We start from the raw sequence: 23675 nt of genomic DNA, 5'->3' as shown, positions 1-23675 counted from the left end.
CGTGACATAATAAAAATACTTTTATTGAAGCCAGGTTGCATCTCGATATTGACTTTTCCTGTTTCTACAGTTTGCCGTTATATCTTCAATATAAATTTTTATTATTATTATATCAAAGACCATTACTGATTTGAAGCGTTTGTATGTATGTCTGTCTGTCTGTCTATTATGATAATTGGAAAAAAATGAACTGGCTCATCTTCATAGATTAAAAAAAGTAACATTTATAAAAAAACATCTTCACGTATCAATTTCGTATAGACACCGTCCAAAGTTAAGGTCATTTTTTTTTTCTTTTTAAATTAATTTTATCATTTATTCATCGATGTTTTGAAGCATTAACTACTTTTATAATTTGTGTAATTAATGTTTTAACTGAGGAAAAAAAATTCTTGTAAATGTCATATCCTATTTCACCGGAAATGACGGCAGGTTACGCGATCCATAAACTGTTTCTTAGAAAACTGTACTTGAACCGAGGGTTTAAAAAACATTCGTATATTGCAAGAGAATTTGTACAGCAGTGTTAACGATCTTTTAATGTTCGTTCGAAAAATTACGATCTCGGATGTTGGAAAAGAAAAAAAATATATATAAAAGATTTCATAACGTGTCTCGATTAAAGGTCGTTAACGGGTTTTTGCCTCAGATTTTTACTAAAATATGTAAACAGAACACCCGCTAACGAGTTACTGTATAAGAGTCTGTACTCTTTCAAGGTCGCAAAACATCGATGACACAATTCTGTCGCATTTAATATTGACGTATAGGTTCCTTCGATAACTAGATTTAATATCAATTAATTTGAATTTGTTACTTTTAACACCTTAACGATAAGTAATACCGACTGACTGACCTTGTACTTCGTGCTCTAAAAATAAACACGTGTGTGTGTTGACTTTCATTAAAAAAATGGTTTTTGTATGTTAATCGTGTCACAATGAATGTTAACATTGTCGCCGATTTGTCGCGCAATTCAAAATAGATGATGATTGTTGAATGGATACTTTTTATAGGATTCCATTTATAGTACAAAAAATTCCCGAGTAATTGCAGGCATTTATGATTTGAGGGTGTATTAAGAAGGGAATTAGGAAAAGTCCAAAACTATTTGTCGGGTAGCCGATCAAATGGCCTAAAAATGGAAAAAATGGGCTAAAGTTCCTCACTTTCCAGGAGCGAAAACTGGCAGCATTCCTTACTCAAACGTGAAGGATCGCCGAATGCTACTGCAGGATTAAAATGAGCTTGGTGCATTCCTCAGATTAACAGAAGAAAAAAAAAAAACATGTAAAAGTCATTTAATGCGATTTTATTTTTGTAATCAACTTGTATCTGCGTGCTTATCTGATGACTACGAAAGCTTCCATCCAAAATATTATTATTACTATTCTTTTTATTATTCATTTTATTGCCTTTGTCTTCTTCTTTTTTGGCTCTTTTAAATGGTATTCGAATTAATAAGTTCTTGTGTATAATTTTTTTTTTTTCAGTAATTTATAAACTGTAATATTTGAAATTCCTATCGGGAATGTCATTTCTGTTGTTGGAAAGGACAAAAATTGTCGTTTCGACGCAACCAATGAACAGATTAAAGGTTAATTATGAGGTGCAGTGAGTTCCCATGACCGTGACGTGACAAATGACGCTTTGTGTGTGTTGCCTTATACGGCCTACACCTCTTCCAAACTGCCAAAACACCTTTGGGAATAATCGCGCTAGTTCTTTACCATAGCTGTTTTATCAGTTGCGGCGCGGAGTAAATGAAACTTTTTCTATCTTTTCTAAATAGGTTAATTTCGATAGCGGGTAGCTCTTCCTAGTTACAGTTGTTTCTGTGGCGCCCCGACTTCGTTAACTCGTGACAAGCAAGAGCCTCTAATTCACTTACTGGCGTCACATTTGTTACGTAAACTGTTACGACTTTCTTAGTCTCATCGATGCACGGAACATAGCATTTTTCTTCCCCCCATACAGCAGAAGCGGGGAGTGTCCGACTACATTTATATACTATAGGCCTATACGGAAACCAGTTCGACTTTTCGACCTCCCTACTTTTGTCGAACGCCGGGTTTAAAGTTTAATCGCGTATTTGTGATGACGTAGCGCATCATTCATAATATAGCCCAGATATCAAATTCATTGAAGTATTTACAGAGGACGGTGCCATGTGACAGATGGGGCGAGTGATTACTGACTCATGTTGGAGCCTCTTTTGAACCTCCACCTTACCCACCCCAGTCTGAGAGCGGTTGGTACAACCCTCCGTTATCTCATTTCGTCGGCCCTTCTCTACCAGTTCGGCAAGAACAGGTCCACCTGCGGCCCAGTCAGTTAGTGGAGCTCTACATGTGATGGGCAGTGTGATCTCATGACTCGGTAGCTATGCCCAGTGGTAGCATGGCCGCTGTGGTGACGGACAGAACCTGTTCCGATGTCGGTCGGGATTGGGATTCTGACACTTCTTTACAGTGGGAAGAATTCTTTGGTGAGTCATCTTTTTTTGTTTTTTTTTTACTTATAGAACTTTTCGAACAAAGTACACGGACTGTGTTCAGTTACATGCGAGTTACGGGTGTAAGAAGTTCGTCTTAAATATGGAGACGACACGTGTAAACGATGTAGGACCACTAAACTAAATGTCGTCAAGGAAGTGAATGTCCTGGTTGTTTACTGGCTTTTAATTAACTCATCTAATTGTAATTATAGTGAAGTATAGACCGAAGTTAATTAATAAAGATAACACCGTTTTCGCAATAATTAGTTTACCAAGTTAACTCGTCCTACTTTGTGTCATAATACTTTGAGAGGGAGTGATTTGGCAACAAAAGTCAGCCAAGGCTCGGTTCACTCGGGACGAATTCATAAATCATAAAATGAGTTTTGGCAGCATTCGGGCTAGATGATAGAAACAATCCATTTTTTTCCCCACTTTATCCCCCAACGTCTTGACATTTTAGGTGCGGCTAAGTATGACGAGTTTCTTGCCACTTAAGGATGGGAGAAAGCCACTACCATCTTGATTGTTTTCCATCCTTCTCTCGTGAATAATTCATTAGCTGTATTTCCGTTTAATTATATACATTTTTCTAATGTCGCTCCTTAATAGAGCACGCTTAAACGGTATACAATTTCCTACTCGAACCGACTTTGTACCGGAGACTGCGAAAGTTCGCAGATACTTTTCGATGTGTTTACAAAAGGTGGGGTTCCAGAGAAAGTAATGCCGAATTCTATTTTAGGTGGGAGGTCAAATGCTGGCTGGTTAGTACGGTGGGCCCTCACTCGGGTAAAAGACTCCTATCGAGGGGCCCCACCCGGCTTAGTAGGTGGGCCTCGAGTCATAGTCTTATTAACTTAGATGCGATCCCGAATTATGGTAGGTTATTTCCTTTGTCACATTCTTCTAGTAAATCTTCATTTAACATACTGTACTGTACATAAACGACAGACAAATCTGCTGGCATTATTCGAGTAACCTTCGAAACCAGCTGGGATTAAAGTACAACACTCGGATATATTTACAACATATGGAATGCCTTATCGACATTCGGCATCACATAACATCCAGTAAGTTACAGGAAGCAGCTCGGAACAGAAATAGCCCTTAACAATAGAGAGGATAAGTAAACTCTGTTGATGTGGAACCCGCCTTTATTCGAAAACTGTTTCAGTTATAAATATTTAGTTCAACTAGTTTTTATGCCAGTTGGCTAGTGTACAACTCCCATTAAACCCATAAGTTTTTAAATAGTCAGGATTAGGAGGCCCGGTGCAAATGCCACCATTATGTTGGAACATTTTTGGCACAAATGAACCGATTTGTTTACTAGAACTACAACTCGAGAGCTCTCCTCTCCGTATAAAAACGTCATCTCGTCATTGATTCGTAGTGGAAAACGGCACCTCGGACCACCCCTCCGGTGGTCCAACAGAGGTCACCGTGGGAGGCATCCGACCCAACCCATCGTCATCGGGACTTTGCAGAGCCGCCTTCAATGTCCGGCCGGCCATTGGAGGGTGGACCTGCATTTGCGATGATTGGTAGCGTGTCAAGTACAAAAAAAGCAATTCCGTACGGCGAAAATAATCGATGTCACGCTTTTATTATTTTTCCTAATCTAGTTTACACGCCTTCGAAGTATGCGAATTTAATCCGCGATTTTGGACAAATAGGAGCAAAAAGACGTTAAACACTCCACAGAAGCGCTTGTTACGAGTGATCGACCCCATATTAATGTGGAAAAAAATCGCATCGAGGTTACATTCCGCGCGACTCATCCTTCAAGATGACATTTCTGTCAGAGTTAATTAACATCCCAGAACCAGTCAATAAGGCGAGCCTTTGCGTCCTTCAACCTGTTTTCGACGTGTCCTTTTTGCACAAAACAGTCGTGTCTATTTTAAAAATCTAGTCCCCCCTTTTTTTTTGCAGGAAGTTACACTGAGATTAGAAGGAGCAATATTCCTAATTTCCATATTGGTGTTTATCGTCTATTGTTTAGAGTCCATCGAACAATTACTTTGCAGTTGTAGGAAAAACAATTCCCCTCGGTAATTCATTGTGTTGTCAATTACGACGAAGCACTCTCGCTGCGCTGTATTGAAGTGAAAGCTCGTCCGTACCGCTACCACCTCGTCTGACAGGTTGCCTCTCTCTCCCAATGTTGCAGGTATGTGTGCTCCGTTATGCTTAGGTGAGTGACACATTAGGCAAGCGGCCAGAATTCTTCCAGCTGATGTTGATGTCTATATCGCGGACTGATTCTTACTTAAACGAGGTGATGTTTTTACGACACTAGGCTACTATTAGCGACTCTTCTCTCTCGTCTCTCTTGATTAAGTTAAGCAGCAAGTCTAGTATTGTGTTTTTTTGCAGCTCGTTTCTTCTTTTAATTGTATACGTCGAATTATTTTCTGTGTTAAATGCTTTATTTATTAACGATGTCGAAAAATGCTTGCCTAGGACGAAATTCAATTCTGCGCGGAGGACAAAATTGAGCTGTCTTAGCGCACAATGATCCTATTTTGTTTAGGTTTTGATAAAGAGATCCGAATAAAGGATGTTGTGTTTACGAGGGCGACCAACGAGGTCCCTTGTTTTAAGGGTCTCGATGCAATAGCCAAACGAGGATCGTTGTTAGGACATACAGCTTCGTACCCGTCGACGGTAAAGAACGTCGCTGCTAAGGGTAAGTTTTTTTGTATTTGTGATGCCGTAAACAACCTATAGCTTCGTCTAGCCCCTACGTATTATTTTCAATTGTTTGGGCAGATACCGGATAAAGATCGTTTAGACGATGGAAATTAAATTCAATTAGGGTTTAGAATGGATCGATTCCGTTTAATTTAAACTGATTTATTCCGAGTGAGATTAAAAAAGTGTAAATAAACGAGCGTCGAGGGATTACAAGATTCGGAGTCGTCCCTGACCCGTTATAAGGATCGACCTCTGTAGGTCTTGAGAGACACCATATGGCGCCGTCTGCTAGTTGAAAATAAATGTGCCGCTGTCTTGCCCAAGACAGGTGGATGGCCCTTGGGAGGATTTGGTTACTTCCTGAATGGATACAAACTCTTTGGTGATGTAGAAGATGTTTAAACACTCGTAAAATTTATTTGGTTGGATGTACGCGCGAATTACCCCCCCCCCCGTTAATTCCGTTTAACACGAGAATGGCATTACGCGATCGTTTCTCTCTCTCTCTCTCTCTCTTTTCAGCCAAGTTACGGTTTTAGCAGATAGTCGGTATTTTTCTAATGGCATAGTTCCAGGACATCCTTCCAAGATCCTTGACACGATCTATTTGGGTAAAGGGCGAGATTTAGATAAATATTTGACTGTTGCCAGAAGCGGAATTTCCTGAAAAATATTCTATAGTTTGTTAATATCTGCACCAGAATCGGATGCGGAATCTCGACGATGGCATTTTTCATCGATTCGCATTCTTTGCTACTCCGCGATAATTCCAGGAAACTTCTTTTAATGTGGGAATTTCGAGATTTGGCAGTTAGTGCTTTGGACGCGCCGCACCGGAGATAGCTTTCCAGGCATTTTTTTTTTTTTTCGGAGATAAAAGCTACGTTTGCTGACATCTGGCCATTGTTTGTCGAACTACTTTTCGACCTTGAGTAGAGGTGATAGCGCTCGAAGTCGGTTAAGTATCTTCCACTTCTCAGTAAAATGTTTGGGGACGAAAGTGAAAATCGAACCGCGAGTTACGCCCTCGATTTTCTGGTTTACGCACTCGAAACTCTTAAAAATTCATCATCTAACCGTAACGGCGGTATTGCATTTCGATAATTAAATAATACTTTATTGTATTTAATCAAGGATTCTATAAGAGCAGAATAAATTCTTGTAATCTTTCCAAATCCGTAAGAAAACTTTCCAGTCATTTAAAATTCTTCCAAGGATATTTCGATAGATATCAAAACAATAAAGATGTAAATCACGATCCGTCTAAGCGAAAACGTGACCATAATAAACGTTTCCTCTCGTTCTCTAAATATTTATATCCGAGCTAAATTTATTTACACACGGGGGCTCCGATAGACCGAACCGTGCAACCCCCGATTCGTTTCAAATAAATAAATTTTTAAACTTCTAAATAAAAGAAAACGCGTTAAGAACGACATTCGCCATAACAGGAAACGACTTCCGAAACGAAGAAAAAAAAAAAAAAAGAAAAGAAAAAAAAAAAAGAATTAAATTATTGTTTTTTTTTCGATTTTTTCGTAGGATAGAAAATCGTCGCCGATACATAATAATTTTTTACACTGTAATTACTATAAGAGCCGGTTTTGGTTTTTAGCTTTAGGGCTTCCAGAAGAAGGGGCCTTTGAAAAATACATTCGTGTTAAGTTGTAAAAGCAAACGTTTAAGATTCTGTCGTAATTATTATGTAGCGACTTACTTACTAGATTAAGTTTTTATTTTCGTTCCTCCCCCCCCCAAGGTGAGTGTAAAAGTTGTTAACGTGTACGGCATTGTTGTTGTTCTGTGTTTTTTAACTGTAAGTATTCTTGTTTATATTTGTTTAATTTAAAATTACTCTCTCTTTTTTAGGTACATCCGTCGATATTTCGTCCAGTCTTCTTAATATGTACGATCTCATCGCCGCTAGTTCTAAGAGCGAAAAGAACGAGGAGACGAGAAAGATCCCGCGAATTAACATCCTGGAAGTGGACGATGGACACAAGAAACGTCCTCTCAGCTCGAGTTCTGTTTCGTCGTCGTCTTCTTCTTCTTCTTCTCTTCCACGTAGTGGACCGGAAAGTAAAAAATTAAGTTATCTAGCGAGTATAGAAAGTTTAGACGACGAATTGAGCGAAGACGGAACACGTAACATGACCGAAAATTTAAGTAGTGATAACATACAAAATTTGAGCCAAACGGATCGAGTTCTTTTAGAAATTGTCGATTCCGAAAGGATGTACGTCAGGGATCTTCGCGTGATCATAGAGGTGAGAAATATTTTCTTTTGTTTATTTATTATTTTTTTAATGTTTAACAGAGACAGGTGATTACTGTTACCTGCCCCCAAGCAGGTAAGGCACGGATAGGTACGCGCTATTGTTTAACCATCTGCAGCTTAGCAGATGGCTAAACAACAGCTGCTCCGGTGACGTCAGGAGGTAGTTCTCGCTTGGTCATAAAGTCAGACGACTCGGTTAATAACTTTGTCATTGACCCTAATTGAAGAAAGTTACTTTAATTAACCATTTCCCCCCCCAACCGATTTGTTTCATAATTTCATTAGTTATAGGAACGAAGCTAAATTAGATTAATTTATTACGTACTAGGAATATTCATTTGAGTTCCTTACAGGTTAGAAACAAAGGAAGTGTGTAAGGCCTTTATGGGTGACGTGCGGATCCGATTTCCTCTTTTGTTAACAAGAGAGAGAGAGAAGTTGCGGCTCTTCTCCATTATTTTGTTACGCGTATATATAATTATACTAAATTTTAAATATACCAAAATAGTATTTTAGAAAGTGCGTTAACACAACGTATTGTAGTGTGTATATTTTTTTACATACAGTGGACTTCTCGATATAGTGAAGAATTTTGTTTCTTATAACTTATGGTCCTATATAGTGACAGAATTAGCTCAGGCCTTTGAGTGTTTACTGTATCAATTGTCATATTTATTACTGTATTTAACAAACATGCTATATAGCCTACATATAATTTGTAAAATGTGTCGCGGTTGGTTGGTTTGTACTGTGATTCTGTATCAAACGCCGCCATTGGATTAAATTAATTCGTGTGTCGTCATCGAAAGTGAATCATTGAAATATTAATCGAATACATCTAAATAAGTTTATTAATTTTAGAATTAAATTAAAATTTAAACATTATAAATTATTACGTAACATCTAATTTAAATATTTAAACAAAAAAAATCTCAAAACGATCAATGAACTGAAGTCATTATTAATTAATAAGCATTTTAAACACGGAAGTGTTTATTGGCTAAAATTTGAACTTTCAAAAAAAAAAAAAAAACGATCGTACCAATTATCGTAGAGAAACGCTCTTCAGCCGAGTGATTATTGGCTAATTTTAAAATTCGTAATAAGAAAAAGTAAAGTCAAAATTGAAACCGTACATTCGTTCCACCTGTTTTTAATTAATCATAATTTAATACGAGCGACATCGCATACAATAAAACACGAGTGAAAAACCATATGACATCAACTACAGTACTGCAAGTTGTCAATCGTCATCACGGTGGCATACGATAACCTTTTAAGATCGAAATTAACGCGACCAAAACAGAAATATATAAAAGTCAAAAATTAAAATCCGGGTTAAAAATATCATAATTTAAAGTGTTTTGTTGAAACATTTTCTTTCTTTATAAACATACAACAGGAAACAAGCTCTTTAAAATATATATATCTACTTTCAGATAGTATCGTGCTGGTAATTATGTTATTCGTAGCATAAACACAACCCACGATTTGTCTGTATATTGTTTAGGTAATGGCGCCTCTTACCAGTTTTCGATGAATGGAATCTTTTCTAAAAGTCGAGAACTTGTTCTCCTCTTTACTACTTGATCACGTGGAAGCTGATAGATGAAATTTTTTTCATCCATTCATGGCATTACGTTGCATTTCCTGTGTGACCTTCTCCCCATCCTGTAAACCCCTTCGTGGCGCCAGATCAGATTTCTACCCCTCCCTTCTTAAAATTCTTACACTTTTATCATTAATAAGCTTGAAACTCCCTGGATAAAATATGAGATTATCTAGAAGAAAAGGGGGTTAAAAAAAAAAAGGGAGTGATTATGAAAGATACTGTAAATATTATCAGCTTTTAAAATTTTTTCTTCTTCTTTTTTTTTAATTCTAGGGCTACTTGAAACACATAAGCGAACAAGAGGGTAAACTCAGCAAACAAAGCTTAAAAGACCTGTTCAATAACATAGAAGATATTTATAAATTCAACAGGTGAGTTTGCATTCTGGGCTTCCTCTTTCGGTTCTGCGGACGGGCATGCCGGTCGGTCTCTCGTGGCCACATTTCAAAATATCCCAAACGCGGATTCTGCTGAAGCAATTCGATCCTTACAGGTCAACAAAAGGAAATTCGTTCTTATTCCCTGTTTCTGACAACCGGTTGAAATAAAACTGTCGTAGTTTTGACCCGCAATGATATGTGTAATTGGTACCACTCCAGTGTTACAGAAATAATCTTGTACATTGTTTACATTATAAAGTTCCAGTAAAGTTGACAAGTGTTTCTTCAGACAATGAATCCATTGATTGTGGCCTCATTATTACCAGTTCACACTAGCTCAAAACATTTGAAATTTAAATGCTGTTGTTCTAAACATTTTTAAAATTGTAACTTAATTTCTTTTGGCCGAGAAAAAAGCTTGGGTTTTATGCGTCCAATTGTCCATCTGTCCCGGCGTGAGATTTACATTATGCGATTATGTAGCTCAAAAAAACTGAAAGATAATCTTAGTAAAACAAACAGAGTAACTCTTTGTGTTAAACTTAGTCGCATTATGTTTTTGCCATATGCTGCGTTGTCACCTTGAGTGATGTAGTCGGAAACATCATACCACTACAATATTCTTGTTAGTAAAACTTTAAGTGCATCTGCAGAGAAGGTATTGAAGAAAGTCGATAGGTTACAGAGTAATTTGAAGGTCGGCCATTTGAAAATAAGCTTTTTTCTTCCTCTGATATTTAAGTGCGCTGCAACTGAGGAAGTCTAACAAGTAATTCTCTGTTTATTTTTCATCAGATTATTTAATCAAATGGATTCTAATAAAAATTTTATGATTTCAGCTCATTTCTGGAAGAACTGGAAATGTGCGGGTTGGATCCGGTTGCTATTGCAAGATGTTTTGTCAAAAATAGCTTTGGATTTGCTGTTTATACACAATACTGCACTAATTATCCGAGGTAAAACACACTTAAATAAGTTATAAAATTACAAATAAACACCCACTTAAGAAATATGATCTTTAATTTCATTTAGGACAGTCTCGGTGTTGACTGAATTGATGAGGAATACAGAAACAGCAGAGATATTTAAGGTAAACAAATAAAAAACAACAAAAATTAAAAAGCATTTTAATAATTAAGAAAGTGTTTAAAATTCCCATATATCTTAGGAACGACAAAATGCTCTTCATCACGTCCTACCATTGGGTTCGTATCTGTTGAAACCCGTTCAGAGGATACTCAAGTATCATTTGCTTCTAGAGGTAATTTATATTAGTTATTATTTTTAAGTTATTAAATTATGGAATTATTTATACTAATATTATATATTATGCTTTTTAACAAACAGAATATTGTAAAACATTCTGATAAAGACAATGAGGGTTATCCAGATATCAAAAATGCACTCTCTGTAATGACAGGTATAGCATTTCATATTAATGATATGAAAAAAAGGCATGAGAATGCTATACGTGTGCAAGAAATTCAAAGTTTATTATATGGTTGGGAGGTAAGATATACTTTTTTTCTAATTACATAATTCAGCTTTTAAAACTATTTTTCTGTAAATTTGTACTAAAGAATCTAAAATCTACAAATTTTATAAACACAACCAAAGGCATAGTTAAATTTATAAACCCCACAAGTGTGGGCTCATAAATTTAACTATACCCTTGGTTGGTTTATAATTTTTACATGCTCTATGTTATCTGTAGCTGTTAGTAAATGTTAGTATGTAATATATGTGTATGTACTTTTACTTACCATTTTTACACAGCAAGTTTAATAAAAATATAGAGTTGTATAGGAAAGTAAATGATAAAAATGACATATATTTACTTGTTCTGTTTAAGTGGTAGCATGAATCCAACAGGAGAACCATGTTAAATCTGTTAAATGCAATCTTAGCATTTCCCTCTAATAATTCCAAAAATAAAGAAATTAAATTGTAAATAGTACAGATTCCTATAAAATTCAAGTACTAAATATAAAGCCATTCCACTTAAGAATGTAAAATGTAGTTATAATTTAATGAATTAAGCAATTTAAGAATGATGCTGTTCCAGATAATTATAGATACATGTGTATTGAAAAATACAAATGTGAATCTTTCATTCTTATACTGTTTAAAACAACAGGGTGAAGATCTTACAACTTATGGGGAGTTGGTGGGCGAAGGAGCTTTCCGTATGTTTCGCGCAAAGGCGCTCCGCAACCTCTTTCTATTCGACAAAATGCTATTGATTTCAAAAAAGAGGGAAGATGGAATTTTATGCTATAAAACACACATAATGGTAAGCATTGTTATTTTAACTTCACCAGTAACTATTTTCATAGTCATGACGATTAACATAATGCTTTCAGTGTTCAAACTTAATGCTGATTGAAAGTATCCAAGGAGAACCATTATGCTTCCATGTTATCCCATTTGATAATCCTAGATACCAGTATACATTTCAGGTAATTTATTAATCATTGAAACTTAGAATTTTACATGAATGATTTACTTAGTTAATGATAATTTAGAATGTACTTATGTATATGAAGATTTCTAATTTAATTATTGAATTTTAGTATAGTACTGTACATAACATCTCGAAATTATCACTTTAGGCTCGGAATGTCGAACAGAAACGTGAATGGTGCTTGCAGTTGAAGAGAGTCATCTTGGAAAATTATAATGTGGTTATACCTTTGCATGCTCGCCAATTAGTCATGGAATTAGGTCAGGGAAGACAAAATGGTAAATATAATCTGAATTTTTAGCTATCACAAACTATTTTTCTGTTAAGTCTTCTTTCAAACCTATAGTCTTATGCAATTGAGATGTGAAAGCCTGTATGCTTTTGCAATACTAATCTGCAGATTTCTATCATACCATCACTTTACTTAAGAAACGACTTCCTCGTTGTTCTCAAATTTCATCTTTCAAATGACTGAAAAGAGTTAATTGGAAGAAACATGATCCAGGCTGTAAGATATGTGACAAGATGTTTCGTGGTAGTCTCTTGGATACATAGACTTGTTTAAGACATTGTATTATGGTGAAGAAGTGCACTTTCATCATATCTCAGGAAGAATTTGCTTTAGGTTCTTTACAGCTTCTACATATTGCTCTTTATTTAAAATGCACATCACTCATAGAAATCAGTTTCAAAGATCTCTACTTTATTGTTGAACCTTGTGCATAAGATTGTAAGATACTTGAAAGATACAGTACAGAAATAGCTATTTTTTCCAACCAAATTTAAATGAGAAACTAGATGTGTTTCATTAATTTATGGATACTGCTTATAGAATATCAAATTCAATAGAGTCAACTTTTGTTCACCTCTGAAAATGACACTAAACTGAAGTACCTCAAACAATAACAGCTATATTTAAATGATAGGGTATTTATGATGGAAGCTTATCTCACTTTTAGAAGAGCTGCATTCTATGAAAACTATAAACACACATTCTGATGGAACAATTTACAATCCTTATTTCATTTCTGTTGAACCACTTTATTGGTTGGCATCATCTTTTCTTGAGGAATTCTTTCTGCCATTTTTTAAATCACAAAATGACTCTGATCCATTTGTCAGTGAATTTAGATATAATCAGTGAATGTTGCTCCAAGGAAACTTTGTTAAGCCAATGGCTTTTACCATAGAATCTACACTAATAAAAAAATGAAATCAGAAAATGTTTTCATGACCTTTAAGAAAGCCGCAAATGCTAGTACAGTTTTAAAAGCTACAGATCATGAATATCCCTAATGAGATATAATAACACACTTTGAGTTTAAGAGTTTGAAAGCCATGTTATTTGGTGATGATGCCATTTGCAATTTTACATTTAATAATCTACAGCTACTGAAGAGTTTTCTGTTTAATATTTATGTAGACGATCCATTCACAAGTATTTGCTGGCACTTTAGGAGGGTAGCACTACTTCAGTGGACACTCTACTGGAATTTGAATGTATTTGCCACAACAAAATACTATAAATCTGTTTTACAGATGAGACTGGAACAGTTAAGTCACCAGCCTACCATTCTGGGGACCCTGGATTGAATCCAGATGAGATCTCCTGGATATGCAGGGCCCTACTTCTTACCATGCAGTCATTCCAGGCCTAGCTAAATCCACAATGAATGTGATTAAAGGCCCTCTTAGTGCCCACAGGGTGGAATGAATAAAAAGAAAATATCTGTTTTATGTAAACATATACAAGAATTTTCATGTAATATAATAATTTTAAAAAATTTTTTAATTTAGATGATTCCCAAATGGAAAAAACTTCTTCTAAGAAACAGTTATCGGCCCCTGAATATTTGGAAAAACGGAAACAAGAAAGAAGAAAGTCAGAAAGCAGTCTGAAAGCTTTCCGGATAAAGAAAAGTAAGAATTTTATACAGTTTTTTTTTTTTTAAATTACGAATAAAAAATTAAAACAAAACATTAATATATATTTTTTTCATTTTTATTTTTATAGATGTTAAGAAGGTAAGTCAAACTTTCGTTATCTATTTTTAATATTAGAAATAAAGTTTAATTAATTAATTATTTAAATAAATTGTGTAAATTTGAAGAATGTAACACAAGTCAGTTTCAAAATTTTCACATTTGTTTTTGGTACCAAATAAGCTAAGCAAATATCATACAATTATTTAATTAAAATGCGTCAATGTCCTTGACTTACTAAAATATAAATTTTAGTCATACAATTATGTTAATGTTGTCACCTAGACACAGCAAATACAGTGTCACAGATTTGACAGCCATTGGCAAAAGGGAAGAGAAATATACAGCCAACACTATGTCCCTGTATATGTTTATGCCTACAATATTGGATAACAAACAAAGGTAATGATGGACAGATTGTCTTTTCTGAGTAAGGAAATCCCATGGACATTACACAACAAAAATTAAAATGATAAATTACCTTCCTCTTTTCTTATAATTGTAAACTTTAATAAATACAGGAACATACAGAACATGGTAAAAGTTGGCAAAGATTGCTGGCCCAGTCATGATACAAGGAACTTCCAACTGTATCATTACATGGGGGGGAATGAACCAGTTGTACTTGTATGTTGATGATTGCTGTAATATAAATCATTATTGTATATAAATTATGAAATAAAACAGATCTTAGGAGAGAAAAACAAAGAACAAACAAACCTTAACAGCTTGATTTATTGATTCAAAATTTTATCAACTTCTTTAACTGTTTTAGTTTCTGGAAACAAATTAATATTTTATTAACAATATACTTTACTTAGAACAATATTTCCATACTTTAAACATATTTTCCAATAAATTGCCCATATTTTTGTGTAGAATAATTTTATTAGTTAAAATCATAGGTATTTTTCTCTATTCAAAAAGTTACTTTAAAATATCTAATAAGGTATCAATTTTTTTCTCTTTTGCAATTCTACATAGAATGTAGGATTGCAATCTAGAAAAGTTACATGTGATCATAACAAATTTTTACATTTAAAACTGCTTCTAAATAGTTATGGAGCATGTCAATTGTTGTTAAGAGAGTTGAGTAGAAGCATTCTGTTAATATTTTTCAACTTCTACTTCAATTAACAGTTTCATAAATTAATATCAATATTCAAAGTCTATTAATTTGATGAAATTGATGGTACATTTTTCACTTAACAACACTTCTAAATAATGGGGATAAAACAATTTATTATTAATGCCTAATTTTATCTGCATCTAAAAAATTAATCCATTTAATTTATATCATTCTCCATTGTTGCTTCTGAGTATTGCTGATCTTGCAATTATTACTTCAAATTTGTTCTTACTTACAAATTTTACAACTGCTTAATTACAGAAGCTGAGAACTCTTAATGGAAGCGTTTTCATAAATATCAGCATATAAATTAGTGGAATTCTGAAGCAAACAGTTATACCATTTATTTGTTTGTCTGGTGTCAGTTTCTGCAATACACAAAATTTCTTCATTTCCTCATCATATTTTGCAGTAAATTTTCCACTTTCTACAACCTGTTTTGTCCCCCTGATAATACATTTTCCCGTATTCTTTATCATCCTATTCATTATACTTTCATTTAAATTCATTTCTAGGAGTGCAAAATGCAATTATACAAAGCAATACATTGTGCATATCCTTTGTACATTCTTTCAACATTGATGGCCCATCCAGCCATTAATATGGCTGAGGCAGTTAAGGCATCATCCCACCTTCTGACGATATGGAATTAAATTTCAGTGAGCAACCACCAATTTTTCACAGGTTTATTTTGGATATGTTGCGGACCCTCCCTCGCTACCCAGCTCACATAGTGGCCTGGCCAAACCTATGAAAAAATTTCCTCTCAATGCTCACAGAATGGAAAGAGCAAACAAATTCAATTTTAAATTTATCATTTTTCAAAACACAATTACATAAAATGTTACTTTTATTTGTTTATATAAAAGTTTCAAAATATATTTAGAGAAAGGTCAGATGTACTTAATGACAAATTTCATAACTCCAACTTCAGTGAAAGACAATTTTGGAAAATGACTTTCGTCATCACATCCTCCAGATCAAGAATTTTAAGTGCGTTTCTTTCAAAATCCATTTTAAAAAATATCAATTCACTCTGACCTTTAACTTTTTAAGGAGGTTTAAGAAAAACAGAAGCTGCCCGGGAATATATTTGAAACTAAATAAGATTTTGCCACTTTAAAAAAAAGTCCTCTTGTGAGTGAAGAATGACAGGAAATGTTAAAAAAAAAAAAAAAAACAGTTTTTAAATCTTATCAAATTTACTATCCAGCTAAGTACTGTCCTTTGATAAGTGTTTTGGATAGACACTGGGAATACGCCTTAAAAATAATGGAAAATAAACGCTAATGTGCCTTTTTCACTATTGTTGAGACGTGTTTATCTAAAACTACTTTAGAACACACAAATTTATAATTTTGCTCACATTTGAAACATGGAACAAACAAATTTAAACTGTCAAACATTAAAATTATTAAACTAAAAATTTTAAACTTAATCTAAGACAATCCTTTTTAAGAAATATATTATAAAACAGGAGTACTTGAAACTATTTTTAGACCATTCCACTGTTCTTTAAATGTCCACATGCTTTAAAAAGTCCCATAAACAGTGGGTGTATTGCCCGGTAAAGCAGCTTTAATACAGCTGGATAAGCAAGTCAATCACAATCCATTTCAAATGAAAAGGGCTTACTTATCCACCTGTGTTAAAATCACTTTACCAGGCAATGCATCTATTATATAAAGGTACTGTCAGACTGCTTCACACAAACGAGAACACAAATCCAACATACATAAAACATCTTATAAAATCCTAAACTTTATATAAATAATCCTAGTTAGTTCTTAGTGGTTGGATTTAAAATCTGGTAGATCATTTGGTATTACTAACGTATCAGGTTATGTATGTTATTATATATACATATAGTCCATTCAATGGTTTCTAACAATTAACAAGGGTGATCACATTATTCTCTTACCTCATGATAATGGCTTTGAAATGACACTTCACACACACTCCATTCAAATACTAATGCATTCATTGCTATTGCTTCTAGGCAAATTTGTATGTTATGGTAATTTTTTTATCTATGGCCATTCACAGAAGGGAGACAGGTCATGTTGGAAGCCCATAATGGAGCTTCACTACAGAATCAAAACTTGTTAGGGCTTCTTAAGGGCAGTGTTATCTTTTATAGCAGTTTTTCTTAAATTATTTCAAGACCAATAATGAACCAGTGATCTGGTTCATCATTAGTGTTGTCATGAGCTTGTATGGGGTCCAGAGGCAAGTAGGTCCCTTTTGCCCTTTTTTTTTAACAAATGAAATATGTACTATGTTTCTTTATTAATAAAAAGTGATCTTAAAGATTTTATTTTCTGTTAGTCCTGTACTTGGAAACTGAGATTACATACTGTCAAGGTAGAAAGTACATTATATAATGACCAAATAGGGAGCCTTAGAACTATATTTGACAAACAAACTAGCCCAGTAGACAAAAGCTTCCCCAATATTCAATAATGGAATAACTGAAAGGCATATTATTGAGTGATACTTTGTAATGAATTTATTCATATGGATGATATATAATTTGATTGAATTCATAATATCTGAAAGAGAAAAGTATGTGCTAAAGTATTTATTATTTGGAATTGTATTCTTGTAAATACGATTATGACTATAAATGTTTCCATTTGCAAACAAACTGTAGAATCATCTCTGTTCCAAATATGGTTCGACAAGTTTTATTTATGACAACAATAAGCAAGATCTCCAAATTTGGGATGACATATGCTTAATAGGCATTCTTCTACAACTTTTCTAATAATCCAAACAGTATATAAAAATTATTTTTAGATTCTAGTGAAATAAATTACATATATTTTAAATTAATTCAACTATTCTTCAGAAATCAGAAAGCTGTCGGAAAAATCGAAGTAAATAACTAAGTTGTTGAAATATAACATGGTTGTTATGACGATTCCAGATGAATTCATTGGATTTTAATATATATATAATGTTGAAAATTAAAATTAAATAAGCTGAAGTTTGGTTTGATGGAGTACAGCAACACAACACAAACGTAATCTGCTAAGGGTGGTACATCCTGGGAGGACATTCTATGGGAAAATGGCCCCTATTTAGGTGTTAGATACATGAAGAAAACCTGGGTAATTCCACATAGCTTAGACTATCATTGAGGTGTGAACCTGTAATCAACTACCAGTGGCAGAGTGAAGTTGAAATTAAAATTTGTTTAATAACAATATTTATATAATTGAAAATTGTTGAAGACTTCATTTATGTCGTATGCAGGCTGTTTTATGTCACTTTTAAAATTCTTTCTGATCTGTGGATACTGGGAGACTGCCGAATTTAATACTTCTGCATTTAGTCGAATCCACAATAGGATGGTCGGGTAGTGAAGAATAGTGCATAAAATACTATGCAGAGAGCAGAGAACTGTATACTTACTGCCTCAGCAATCATATAACATTTTCAGCACAGTTCAGTTTAATTATTTGTAACAGAAATTAGATTTTTAACACTTAATTGTTGCTTCGCATCTCATTTATTACATTTTACATTTGAACTATGTTTTAATTATCTAAGTAGAACATCTATTATAGTTTTTCTAAGAAAATTATGTTAATTAATATATATTGTTTTAAATATAAAAATACTAATGATTCTAATAAAATCTTTTACAGAATGAAATTAGCAGTATCCCAAAAACAGTAAGTTAAATTGATAAGATTTTAATATTTTATTTTATTTAAAAATTATTTAATAAATACATGTATTATCATTATAGTCACCAAGAGAATCAAGAAATCAAAGGATGAGAAGTATCAGCCAAGACAATTCGTCAGATAGCAGACTGGGTTCCGGAAGGTGGCGACGAGCGAGCGTCGACGTTCTGCCGACAACCAGAACTTTTCCTCCCGACGGACAGAAACATGCCTTGGTGCAATCGACTCGACAGGTAGTTACATAGTTCGCTTTGTAATTATATTGCATTTTAAACAAAATTTTAAATAATTTCTTTTATGTTTTAGAGCACCAAATCTGAAAAGTATTTGGGTTTATCATTTATGCCATCTAAATCTTCTAAACACAGACAACTCAAGCCTTGTTCATTTGGTGACATACCTGGTAGAATAAGAGACGAAGGGACGGAGACGCCAACCACCTCTGCAAAGCGTGAGAAACAACCAAAACCCATGTGGAAATTTCTGAAAAATTTTGCCGAGGAAACTACGGATACAGAAAACGAAGATTATTTAGACAGAAGGTGTAACAGATTTCAAACAGATGATATGACAGGCCAGTCTGACGATGAATCTGAAGATTTTTCGGGAGAATATGTCACTTTTTATCTAGCTAATTCTCATGCTTGGAGAAATGAACGTCCGTCAAGAGACAGAGACAGAGTACAGAATAATAATGAACTATCTGAAGATGACAGAATAGAGAAAACTGAATGCAGATCCAATGCCAATCAGAAATCTTACAATGATAAAAGTGGTAGTAATATATCCGAATTAGATAAATTAGCAAATTATGATAATTTAATCGACCTGTGGACGAGACTGGGAACAATAGATCTTCAAGATTATTCGTCACAAAAGTTATCAGTAGATTTAACAGAAAACGGTACCATTCGGAGGACGCAATCTTTTACGGAAACTGTTCCAATCAAATCACCCTTGCTGCATCACAGTACTTCATTTAGACAATCTGGTTACCAAGAAAATTTGCATATACCGCTACACATTGTAGAACCATCTCACTCCAAAACCAAATATCAGGGATCAAAATTCAAGAAAGATGATGATGGTAAGAGCAAGAATACTAAATCTAGTTGGTTGTCTTTAAATTTTAATAAATCCAATGCAAAATCACATGGTAACGATCAGCCCCGAGTATATAATTCATTCGTTACAGCAGATTCGAAGCCACAACCCATGCAGATGGATTTTGTCAATGATTTAGAAAAATATATGGAAAATTCAGTTAAAAATAATCAAAACTTGTTTAATTTTCCAGTTAATGATCATGATACTGCCACAAGTTGTTATACTACACCCGCAATGAGCATGGAAAACATTCATCATCCCGATCACAGAATATATAAAGAGCCAAAATGCAATTCATTTAAAGAGTTATCATCCAAAAGTAATGTTCCTTTACAGTCGGCAGAAGGAGATGACGATGAATACTGCATGTTGTCGTATGATTATAGCATAGAACCTATTACACGACCCGAAAGCAATTGCAGTATTCCCACGTCAACAAAATCAGAAAACGAACAGTCCAAAACATCTTCAAATAAGTTAGTTAATTCGTTAGTTAAAGCTTATGCAAACGTAAAGCAGAAAAAACGGGAAAAAAACAGAAGTCTTTCTCCCAATCTGCTATGGAATTATCAAGTTCCACTCTCTTACAGTAATACAGTGGGTGCACGCATTGCTCAGCCTTGTGAAACAGAATATTGTATACCTCAATCACTACTATCTAATGATAATAAACATGATTACGAAGAACTTCTTCCTGAAAAGAAGGAAGAAAAATCATTAAAGAGTGAACTGAGACCAGATAGTGTATTATCTGAATCTTCAAATACTACATCATCAAGTGATGGAGAGAAACAAAAAGTATTTACCCAGACGAGATCATTTACGACATCAAGAAATGATAAGAACGTTAACTTGGAGCATGACGACACTCCATCGGACATGAGTGATGCTTCCGGCGACAGTTACTATGAACGCACATTCGAAGCCTTTGATAATGGTTTAAACGAAGATATTTTTAGGGATTCTGCTATTTATAGTGATCCGGATGATGCCGATATTGGCATATTCGACTTAGATCAGAATAAAACTACCATGTCTTCTGTAAATTCAGAAATTCCATTAGCTTACTATCATAACTATCAATGCAATTTTCATACAAACAAAAACAACATTAATTCATTTTCATCTGAAAAATCTAAATTATCAGAAATTTATGATATTCCAGTGAAAAGAAAAGTACCGCTGAAGAGTCTTTATATTTGTGAAAATGATTTGAGCGACGAAATCATTTCCTCGAAAATGAAGGATGTCAGCGAAACGTTCACTTCTATAGAGATTTTCTGTAATGAAGAAATAAATAGTTTAGCCAAATCAAAACTTCAGGAAGAATTACAGAAAAATAACAATGTAACAAATATTGAATCAGTGGAAGATGTAACAAACAAAGAGCAAGTAACTGAAAATGAAAGAGAAATTGTTGAAGTAACTGCCGTTGCAGAATGCAAAAAGATGGACAAAGTCACAAACGACGAAAGTAATTACTTAGAGTTAACTAATGAGCATTTATCAAAACACGTAGAATCAAATACAGAAAAACCGAGTGATAGACAAAACAGTTACGAAATTAAATTATTCTCTTCCATCAAAGAACTTGCAACCGAAAATCTGGATGAAATGATAACATCTTACGATAACTTGTCTGTGGACGAATTAAAAAAAACAGAGCCAAGTATCAAAACTTCATCCGCAACAACTATCTGTCAGTCTATGGAAGTCGAAAGTGATAATTTGTGCCCCATTAACAGAACCATTAAGGAAAGATTAAAGTGTCTAGAAAAAAATGCCAAGTTTCAAAAACTCGATATTACCGACGTGCCAATTGAAGGATTAAAAAGTATTCGACAGAGGTGTAAAGAGCTAGAGATCTTAACTAAAAAAGAAACTTCACATAAAGAGACGAGTTCTATTTTTTGTGATAAAGACCAGTTAATAAACTCAAGTAAAGCCGATGCGGATGTTCCGGAGACGCCAAAATTCAAAGGTTGGGTCAAGCACGTAGTTAACAAATTACAAAACGATAATTGATTATTATTAAAATTCTTTAGAGCTCTTAATTTTTATGTCGTACAAATCGTAAATCTGCAAAAGATTGTAATATATGTAAAATATAAACATTAATTTCCCTCGTCTAGGTGCTTCGCAAACGTACTAAACCAGGCATTTAAACCACATCCTTAAATAAATTCCTTTTGTGATAAGTGATGCCACGTGGAACGAAAATTTCTTCAAACGTAACTTCTAGTCACATTTATCCAAAATTTATTTTGGTAAAAGCTTGAATAGTTACTTAGAATCTTTTAACTTATGTTTTGAATATAAATTCGAGTTTTGTACCATACAATTCGCATCTTTCGAAAGGTGTAAAATAGTATATTGAACCAATATATTGTGTACATATCAGTTGTAATACAGCAAATTTATTATTTGTAAATAAGAACAAATATCTAAATGTAAAAAAAATTCTATATTTCTAATAAATTTTGTATTTTCTAGTACATAATTTGTGTGCACATAACTTTTGAAGCAAATACCAAGGTAAAAAAGTTAATCGGCTGAAACTATCTGGATAAAGGACTTGTGGTCCTAAGCCAGGGGTGGCCAACGGTTTTTGCCTCCAGGGCCGAATTGGAAAGAAAACTTTTTTCACGGGCCGAACCAGAGGCTGCCCTAGGAAGATTTTGAGGTGGTGCGAGATCTCATTGTGGTGTCACCCCATAGAGACTAAATTGTACATAGAGATTACAGATACATTTTGCATATTATCATGCATTATTAACATTCTATGCTGTACTTAAGACATTTCTAATGGAGGGTTAACTCTAAACGCACAGCGAGTTGTTTTTTTTTTTTTTTTGTTTTGTTTTATAGGTGTCAGAATTATTCATCGAGCTATTCGGACTTCAGTAGCTAATGTTGAAAAATTAAATGCAAGCCACATAAATTCATTAGACGGGCTGTATGTTGGCCATGCCTGTCCTAAGCTGTAACATATAACAGGTCCTTCCCCTCCACAAAATGATACATGTAAAAATATTAGGTCCTAAGCTTTAGCATGTTTAACTTAGCATGCAAATCTGGCAATGGATGCCACACACAATGATGATCTTATGATACATTCCTGTAAGAAATAAGGTTTTGAGTTAATCATTAGCTTCTTAAATCAAGAAATTATCTTGTTTATTCATTCATTTAGTAAAAATAGTATGATAGTTATGCAAAGAAACTGAAATTAATCCATGAATGTGATATGATTTAAATTTTTCTTGCTGATATTAGAGGAAATAGTGATTGTTAAAAAATATCAGTATTGTTCAATAAGACTGTGTCACACATGTCACATCAACAGGATCAGTCAAGGCAAAAGACTCACTTTATTCAGTAACCACTTGTACTAACAGAGAACCTACTTTGACTTACCACTTAACTGAACATATGTACCGTACAGATGCATTCAGGACTGTCAAGAGGGGAGAAGAGCTAGGGATTTTTCCCCAGGCCTGCAGTAGTTCCTATCCCTATAAAATTAATGCTGTTTTTGTTAATAGAAAATGAGATCTTTAAGATTGCTTTTTAGCAATAAAGAAACATTCTATGTATTTCATTTGTTCATAAGAACAATAGCTAAAGGAGTATGTTCTGCCCCAGGTCTCATACAATGGCCTCGGATGCATTCATCCACTTGTGCATCAAAACATCTAGTGTTATATGTTTGCAAATGCATCCAAAATGACTTCTTTCAGTATGATTGGACTAAACTGATAAAAAAGCAATGCAACATTTGGTTGATCTACCAAGGGGTATAATGGTAAAAATTACTTAGCACATGA

At 34.1% G+C, this 23675-nt stretch overlaps 1 protein-coding gene and 1 long non-coding RNA gene across 4 annotated transcripts; one reads left to right on the top strand and one right to left on the bottom strand.

The window, feature by feature from the left end:
• Positions 1 to 1667: 1667 nt before the first annotated feature.
• LOC111632408 lies at positions 1668 to 22556 on the top strand. Of its 3 annotated transcripts, none has more exons than XM_023376820.1 (16): positions 1668 to 2488; positions 5037 to 5192; positions 7070 to 7467; positions 9364 to 9461; positions 10310 to 10426; positions 10503 to 10560; positions 10639 to 10731; positions 10818 to 10979; positions 11608 to 11763; positions 11834 to 11929; positions 12083 to 12212; positions 13732 to 13854; positions 13949 to 13959; positions 18700 to 18726; positions 18804 to 18974; positions 19048 to 22556. In XM_023376820.1, the coding sequence occupies exons 1-16, from the start codon at positions 2386 to 2388 to the stop codon at positions 21871 to 21873; spliced, it is 4725 nt and encodes a 1574-aa protein (XP_023232588.1). In that variant the 5' UTR covers positions 1668 to 2385; the 3' UTR covers positions 21874 to 22556. The 3 variants fall into 3 exon arrangements, with proteins under 3 accessions (XP_023232588.1, XP_023232589.1, XP_023232590.1); XM_023376822.1 differs by lacking the exon at positions 1668 to 2488 and adding an exon at positions 2511 to 4673; XM_023376821.1 differs by lacking the exon at positions 5037 to 5192 and having other exon boundaries at positions 1670 to 2488.
• On the bottom strand, positions 14110 to 15746 carry LOC111632413. Its single transcript, XR_002757855.1, has 2 exons — positions 14638 to 15746; positions 14110 to 14559 (listed from the first exon to the last, which is right to left on the bottom strand). It is a non-coding gene; the product is annotated as an uncharacterized LOC111632413 (long non-coding RNA).
• Positions 22557 to 23675: the final 1119 nt, after the last annotated feature.

Source organism: Centruroides sculpturatus, unplaced genomic scaffold (genome assembly GCF_000671375.1).
Source record: "Centruroides sculpturatus isolate CEXI.00-Female unplaced genomic scaffold, Cexi_2.0 scaffold834, whole genome shotgun sequence".
NCBI classification, from domain to species: Eukaryota; Metazoa; Arthropoda; class Arachnida; order Scorpiones; family Buthidae; genus Centruroides; species Centruroides sculpturatus.
This window is presented reverse-complemented; position numbering and strand designations above follow the sequence as displayed.